The 8965-nt window shown below is 32.4% G+C and overlaps 1 protein-coding gene across 1 annotated transcript; it reads right to left on the bottom strand.

The window, feature by feature from the left end:
* Positions 1-5273: 5273 nt before the first annotated feature.
* Positions 5274-8040, bottom strand: LOC117118051. Its single transcript, XM_033262538.1, has one exon. It carries the CDS (start codon positions 7849-7851, stop codon positions 6085-6087), a length of 1767 nt encoding a protein of 588 aa, XP_033118429.1. The 5' UTR covers positions 7852-8040; the 3' UTR covers positions 5274-6084.
* Positions 8041-8965: the final 925 nt, after the last annotated feature.

Below are 8965 nucleotides of genomic sequence, written 5' to 3'. Positions count from 1 at the left end.
TATGATTGAAAGGTAAATACATGTTCAAATAAATTATATTACTATTATAAGTTATATTATTATGCATGCATTTATATGCACATTCCCATTCGTTTCTGAAAACTAATGAAAGGTTTTACAACAGGGCTTTTGAGTCTATTATCCTCATGAGGGCAGTAGCCATGTGTTAGAGGCTAATTTAGAATGCCTTAACCCAAGGTTCATATTCATGAGCTACTTAAGACATACCAATTCAATTAAAAAACACACATTAAAGCTTATAAATATATCTATACTAGGAACATTATTTATTTTCTGAACACTAGGAACTTTATTTATTATCTCAACTTCAATGACATAGAAATATTTCTAAAAATGTAAACACCAATTTCATACAAAGTGTGAATACTTTCTCACAGTGGCGGGAAATTCCTGGTACAGGATTCCCTTTACAAACGTGAGAAAGGTTATCATAAATATTACCATATTAAAATCAATAAAAGTGTTGGATTATTATTATTATTATTATTATTATTATTATTATTATTATTATTATTATTATTGTTATTATTATTGTTATCGTTGTCGATAACAATAACATTCATATCCGTACATCTAGAAAGTGAATCCTGCACAGTCAATTAACGATTTTGCTTCTCTTGAATATTGTTTATGTGGAAAACCAGCTTATATTTACATAATATACAAAATTTGTAGAGAGGTTTTAACATATGAAACTGATAGAATACAATATCGGGGTCTGGATAAATACTGACAGAAGACTAAACTGGCTGTACACATTAGTAGGAAATGAGAAAAATCAATTTGAAAACTCAAAAGAATCGGTTAATAGTATATAATAACATTAAATGAATTTTATTAACCCTTTCAGTTCAACAATATTTAACAGTCAGTATTTGTTCAATATCAATTTTGAAAAAAAAAACCTGACTCCTCTTCTTACAATTAAACAGTGTGATTATGTTAAGCGTTCAACAAATGCCAACATAATATTGTCTAACCTTTTTGTTTCTTGTTAAGAGTATACAGAATTAAAAACAATTGAAAGATGAGTATGATAATTTTGTGTTAGCAAGCGAAGTACTGAATAATGATTCGTGAAATCACTTAAGCAAATTTATCTTTTTGTTTTCCTTTCGTACTTTGTTTTCAGGTTTTCATTTATTTTCTTGTTCATGTGATCCACTTGGGATAGTGAGATCTGTGCTGTGTTACTGAAAGATTTATCATATTAAAGGCAGAATAAATAAATAAATAAAACAGCCCCGTACACAGGGTTTTTATTGAATTGGTGCGAATTTGTTATGTGGCGAGTGGACCAAATTTGCTAGAGACTGCAGATTTATGCCCGCGTGCCGACATTTTGATAATTCAATATCAACAGTATTGAACGTTTTTTTCAGTGACAGACTTAGGAAATGAATGGGATGAGGGCTAAGGAATTTTCACAGATGGAGGGTTCATATCACTTCACCCCCACCATTGTTGGGGCTGAGGTAAGAACATTTTTAATTGTGGTACCCCTAGATGGTCGAAAATGACACGCTAAGATTCGTAAATAAAGCGAGGTCCAGTAAAATATATCTTAGATAGGCCTATTGGACATACAAATAGCCTATATGTGTATCGTGTCACTATCGTGATGTTTCTGATTTTTTACAGCATGTGACAAAATACTATTAAATCTTAAGGGCTATATACAATTATAGCACAATTTAAATAAAACATTGTTAGATTCAAGCGAAAGAAAATAATGTAGGCCTATAGCGTACAATGAAAACAAGCCCATAATATTATTGGGCATTGAAAATACTAAATTTCCGATAATGATAAATAAATTGAATAAATGAGAATTTCGAATACGAACGAATAGTTACAAGTGCTTTTCGTCGTGATGAGATGGCGGTAGACGGCAAAAATATATTAAACCGAGAATGAATAAGATAAATCTATTCTGATATGATTGGGAACTAGCGGGAAAACAAATAATATATTTTCTGCAGCTGTTTTGATACGAATAACACGAGCGTTTCAGGTAAGTGTGTAATCTTTGTGAAGTGCTTGCACATTCGCAACTTGTAACCAGTGGCGGATCCAAGAATTCGAAATAGAGAAGTTTATAACACCATGGTTGAGTTGAGGCTGGGCTGGGGTAAGAAAATTATGATTACCGGCGCCTCTATTGATGGCCGACAATGGCAGATATAGGCCTAAACGGGAGTAAAGATAATATTAATGAAAAAATAAATTTTAGTCACAGACGTGCTAGCGGTGGGGAAAACACCTAAAATTCTTCAAAAATTGTATAAATACAATTAAAATGCCTTGCCGAATTAGAGGCAGTTCTAGAAACTAGTTGGTACTGTATGATTGGTCCAGTATTTCGGTAGATAGTTTCTGGAAATTGCGATGGTGTGTCGAATTTTCTTCCCCTGATAATGTGGACCTTTAATAATTTGGGTGGGTGCTATCCATCGCACCTTCTCTGCTTACGGGCCTGTAAATTAAATAAATCATGTGTCGTGTGTCTGATCTAATTTGTAAAATAAAAACAAATACATTTGTAAATTCAAATTATTTTCAATGTTCGGAATATGAATTCCGTTAAAGTTTTTTTTTACAAATATAAATAATTGTCTATGGGAGGGAGATGCGTACCATAGTTTTGGCACCTCCTTTAGCAGAGGGGTATCTATTCTTTTTAGAAAATATCTAGACTACAAAGCTTAAATCAAGAAATTGATAGCTCAGGTAGATTTATTATTCTAAATATCGAAGTCTGTGGTACTCAATATACGTTAGTAAATGTCCATGCGCCGAATGACAGTAAATCACGGAGTTACTTTTTAGAATTCTCCAAAAGCACATCCAAAAATGTTGCGACACGCAATATATTATTGTTGGAGGAGACATGAATTGTATTCAGAATAATCTATACAATAAAAGGGTAGAAAAACGACATTAGATAATTCAGTGTTCACTGTGAATGGCCTTATGAAAAATCTAAAGCTAAATACGATCCCGAACGAAATTGGTAGAAGAAGGTGAAACAAATTCAAAACACTTCCTAGGAATAGAAAACAATAATGGTAAAAAAAGACATCAGAAAAAAAAAATCAGAAGGTCTGATGGAACATACGCTGTAAAAACCAAAGACATTCTGTCCGAAGAAGTACAAAATTTCAAGAATTTATATATGCTAATATACTAATTTATTTAGTAAGACTAAAATTCATGAATATTTAAATTTAACAAAATCATCTAAACTAACAATTCCTGAACAACAATGTTGTGATGGAGAAATAACCATCCATGAATGCGAAAAAGCAATACGAAATATGAAAGCCAATAAAGCCCTTGAGTCAGTTGTATCAATCGTTCTGGCCCAAAATAGATAACTTAGTATGTAACTCATTAAACTGGTGTTTAGAAATGGGAAAATTATCAAATTCACAACGAAGAGGGATAATAAATTTAATTTATAAAAAGGGTCAACATGAAAATTTAAGCAATTGGAGACCTATAATAACTCTCCTAAATGTGGACTATAATATTGCCGCATTAGTTTTTAACAAAAAGATTACAAAAAGTTATAAAAAAATAAAAATAGTTAGTAGTGACCAAAAGGGATAAATTGAAGGCCGTTTTGGCGGCGAAAATATTAGGCTGATAGAACATGTGATCGAATATATGGATATTAAAAGCCCAGAGGGGCGCTGATTAGAGTAGACTTTACTAAAGCTTTTGATACTGTCAACAGAGACTTCCTGATTAGTACGTTGGAACATTTAAACTTTGGCACATATTTTATTAAGTGGGTAAATGTTTTGTATTGTGATACCGAAAGTATGTATTATTATGGATAATGAATGGTGTTTAAGTAGTTTTAAAATGAACAGAGGCATTAAACAAGGCTGCCCTCTATCCGCACTATTATTTATCATTGCAACAGAAATAATGGCTGTAAGACTTAGACATGATAAATTGATTAAAGGCATTATGTTACCAAGTATAGAAGGCACACGGGCAAATGAAGTGAAAATTGAACAACTTGCTGATGACACGGTTCTATTTATCAATGATGAAATCAGTATACAAAAAAGCTTACATAAAATTGTGGAATTCGGAAAAGTTTCTGGACTAAAACTAAATAAAGAAAAAACAAATAATATGTGGTTAGGACAATAATAATAAAAAAAGAATTGATAGTCCATACGATATCAAATGGGTATCAGATGCATTCAGAATCATCGGAATATATGTTGGTCATGACCATGACTTGTGTTTTAATAAAACAAACAAACAAATTGACTTGACAAAATAGAATCTTTAAAAAAAATACTAGATACATGGCGAAAAACAAATTTAACTACTTTTGGAAAAAAATTAATTCTAAAAACACTTGGATTGTCTAAATTAAAGTACAATACAAGTGTTATTGAAACACCTGAAAGAGTCATCAAAGAAGTTGATCGCATTGTTTTTGACTTCATATGGGATACAAAAAAAAGGAAAAAATAAAAAGATTAAATCTCATTAATTCGTATAAGTGCGGTGGTAATAGGGCCCCTGATTTTAAATCCCAAGTACTTTCCATTAAATTATCTTGGGTAAAACGTTTGTATAATGATAATGTAGCAAATTGGAAACACTTGCCAATGATGTACTTTAATAAGCTTGCCCCAAGAAATATAATTAAAAATATTTTGCATATGAATTGTGAGCAAAAACTCTGTAAAAAATTACACGGTTTTTACTTGTCATTACTTCATGCATTAGCCCAATGTAACGAAAGTTTAATAAAACATCCAACATGCTATGAGGTAATTATGGAGCAGCAAATTCGGGGAAAGAAATTAATAATGTATCATAATGGATTTTCTTTGTTATATAGAAACTGGATTAGATCCGGTATTCGCAAAATGAAAGATATTGTAATTGGTTACGACCTCATTAATTCAAATAAGCTATTATTATTGTTAAATCATAAATCAAATTGGATATCAGAATTTTCTAAATTAATGATGGCAATTCCACAGGAATGGAAGAATATTATATTCTCAAAAAATGAAAATGTAAAACAAAATGATGCACAACAAGTAGTAAACAATTGCTGCAATATGAACAGTAAACAAATTTATAATTGTTTATTATAAAAACAAAATGTTTAGAACCTACAATTTCTCAGTCAAAGTGGCATACCTTTGACTAGGAACTTACCTGGTCATGGAAAGTGAAATCTATCAAAGAAAACAAGCTTAACAGATAAACTCTAAAATATTACACTGTATTGTTCCTACTAGGAAAAGGTTACATACATGGAAAATTATCGAGGATAATACATGTCCAAAGTGCAATGTTGTTGAAGATGACGCACACTTTTTTTTTATTGTACAGAATCACATGACCTGTGAATTCTATTAATCATTTTAGCCTTATTAATTATGGTATTGAAGCAAATTTTAAAAATATTGTGCTTGGTACATTAAACGTTTATATAGACCATCTGTTTTCATTAGGAACGTTTTGCATTTACAAAGCAAACGTCCTAAAACATCTCAACAAATGGTGTCACACCTCAGTTTTCCAACTTTTTATGATAGAAAGACATATTTGAAGATATTTTGGATAATTTTAACTGAACAAATCATTTTAAAAACGTATGCCAACAATTTCTGCAGTATGATGATTGTGTAACCACAATGTTGCTTATAAAAAATGTTTTGTCTTTGTGATGGATAAAGGTGGGATGACCCCCACAAAAGATAAAAAAAAAGTTTTTCCCCACTACAGGCTATCATCATTTTGGACAATAATTCTTCTCATGACAACAAGAAGGCCTACTAGACTTTCAATGATTGTGATAAACATATTGATGGTTTTATGATACATAATATTATATAGCTCATCTCTGAATTCTTTCATCTTTGTCACAACTTGCAATGCATTCTCTGTGTCCCCTTCAGTAAGTAATACTCTGGCTTTTATATAAAGAACAAGTGCAATTGGATGCAGATAAACATTCAATATTTTGGTTCGTTTAACAAGATGAAACAAAAGCTCATCAGTCGCCCAGGCGTTGACTCACAAAGGTTTCTCTAAGCATAATTCAATGCTGGCTAGCCTAGTATTTCTACGGTTTTTGGCCATTGCAAGTATAGGTTCACACATCATCTTTAGTTCTGTGTAGTTGCCCATTAAATAGTGATATTGTACTTCAAGAACAAGACTACCTATTCCATGGTCACTGTGGTTGTCGGGGAATACCATTTTAGCTCCTAAGTCATAGTAATACAAAGGAGCATGCCTATAATCTAGAAGATCATCATAGCCTTTGTTTCGGAATGGCACCAATAAATGAGTATAAACATCACCCAAGAATCTATACAAACGTGTCTTGAACATTTCTGCATATCCCATTGGCACTAACTCTTCAATTTGCTCTATAATTGGTAATATACTGTTCTCTGGAATTCTAAGAGCCAGTAAAATATTCTCCTGGCTGTGGCTTGTGAGAGTTTCAATATACAAATAGAAGTCGTGCCCAGCCCATTGTTCCATTATTAAATTATGATTTAAATTGTATCTGGAGCGTAAAGCACGCAGTTGATAAGTAATCAACTCCGTAGTAATTGGATGATTCATAAGTCTCCCGATGGTTACTAGCTCTGCAAAAGTTCTGTACCGTTGCCCCATCTCCTGCACTCTACTGTCTCTATCACCAAGAAAGTTAAACTTAGAGTAATATTTATAATTTGTATCACTATCGATACTTAATAGCACTTTTCTCCAAAGATCTGTCTTAACTGCTGTCAACTTTTGTCTAACAATGTCACAACGTTCTCTTGAGAGATGACCAATCATATTTTGTTGAGGAATAAAATAATGAGGCAGACGTTTGTGTTGATAGCAATCAATGAGCCAATCTAAAATTTGTCTGATTAAATCCATAAGACTGTATTCTCTATGTGGAAATGTTTCACACATCCACAAACAAGCAGTCTTTATGAAATATGAGCAGAATGGTGTCGGTTTTTCAGAATCACTGAATATTATATAGTTTTTCTTGATTGATTTCAGGGAAAACATGCAATTAGCATATGGTTCATACATTTCAGTAATGAGCTCTCTCTCTGCTATCGAGAATGACAATCTCCATTTAATATCAGACTCACTACCTGGGCATCCAACAGGAACTACATGACATTCAAGACTTTTGACCTTGTCTAACAACTTCTGTGATGGCCAGTTGTTTAGCTTCTCTCTAGCAAAAAAGTTACTAGTGAATGGCGGCCATGATTGACATTTCAAGCAATATACTGTGTCTATAGGTTCTGATCTGATGTCTATAAATTCTGCATTTAACTGTTTTACTGTTGAGGGACCTTGTCTCATTTCAGTGTCTAAATTTGGAAAAATACCCTTGATGAAGTTAGCTTTTAAGAAATCACTGGTTTTCAAATATCCATTGTTATCAATGATATTTCTGAAATCCTCATCCAGACACATTTTGTCAACTACTTTAAGGCTCAAATACACTGGATTATTTGCATCTTTCTCGGCCATTACAAAATTCCCCCCTACTTTTTTAGGGAAGGATGTCCACAGTACTATTGGAAACATTGTGTTACAGATCATGGAGTCCTCATCACTGCAAGCTGATGCAGGAAAGCCTTCTTGCGAACTTCCGACCCTGTGTATCTCTACTGGAAACAATTTCCATATCACATACTTAGCAATTTCTTCTTGAATCCTACGAGCGGAGATTTTTGCTAATCTATCACCCATTTCCTGTGTGATCCTTTCACTGGCATATTCATCCATTAGTTCTTCCATATCAACGCCTGCCATGGTTGAATTTGTTTTTACTTTCAGTATGTTAACGGTATGCAGTAGGTCTATCTATCATGGAATTCACATTGACAGTGAAACAGCAGCATTGTAACTATAACACGAATTATATTAAACCACAGTATTTTACACTATTTTGATATGATAGTCACCAGACACATCAATGACATTATTGGCAAGCATATGAAATAAAATTCGTTGCTGCTAAGTGCATCAGTGCATATACTGTATTGAGCCAATGCCTCACTTGACTTTCTATCCAAATTTTTAGCCAATCATAGGCCAAAATAACAAATCTGCATTTCCGAGTAGTCCTGAAGTTTTCTGTTCTAAAATGTTCAAAAAATAAAGTATGTATATAATATTACAACTGCATACGGTGACATGTTAGGAACATTGCTACATCCACAACCATTTTATACGTATATATAATACATATACATGCTCTAAAGGGTGTGAAGAATTAGTTTCTTTAATATCGGAATTTAATTCTAAAAGAATCGCCAATGGCGCAGTTGGTTAATGCATAAAAAAAAAATCAATTACACAAGTAAGAAGTAAACTAGGTTTTAAAACATCTGCAGAAATTTATTTGATAATTCAGATTCAAATCACATATACAAAGCCTTAACAATGTTCTTGTCTTTACCAAAGATTGTTATATCTCCTTGACATTTTTGATGCCTTATTATTGCATCTCATGTAAAGATGCTATTTGTGTACTAAAGTAGATTATATGCTAATAGTCTTGTTTTAGCCTATTGCGTATGCTTTTTTTCTTTTAATTTTTCAGGACTTGCATGAATGCCATTGATTTTAATAATTTAATTGTACAGGATGTTGAATGCCTTAGTTATTTAAATATATCTAAAACACTTGTATGCCGTTCTTACTCTCATGAACTATACTTTTTTCACTTTTGATAACAGTAGAACACCCTATGCTAATCTCTTTCGATGATTTGTAAGATCAATTTGATATTTTCTTCAATTACAAGCTGATGAAGGTTGCAGGAACAACCAAAATATTATGTGAAACTGTTATACATAGTTCTCACTGGTAGGCATGTTTTTAGACCGTTGATTTGGTTTAGAGTAAGAGTTTGCTGTTTGAA

The sequence above is a fragment of the Anneissia japonica genome, unplaced genomic scaffold, assembly GCF_011630105.1.
Source record: "Anneissia japonica isolate Jap-2015-1 unplaced genomic scaffold, ASM1163010v1 scaffold287844_len763494_cov143, whole genome shotgun sequence".
Lineage (NCBI taxonomy): Eukaryota > Metazoa > Echinodermata > Crinoidea > Comatulida > Comatulidae > Anneissia > Anneissia japonica.
Note: the sequence above shows the minus strand (reverse complement) of the source record. Positions and strands in the feature narration are given on the sequence as shown.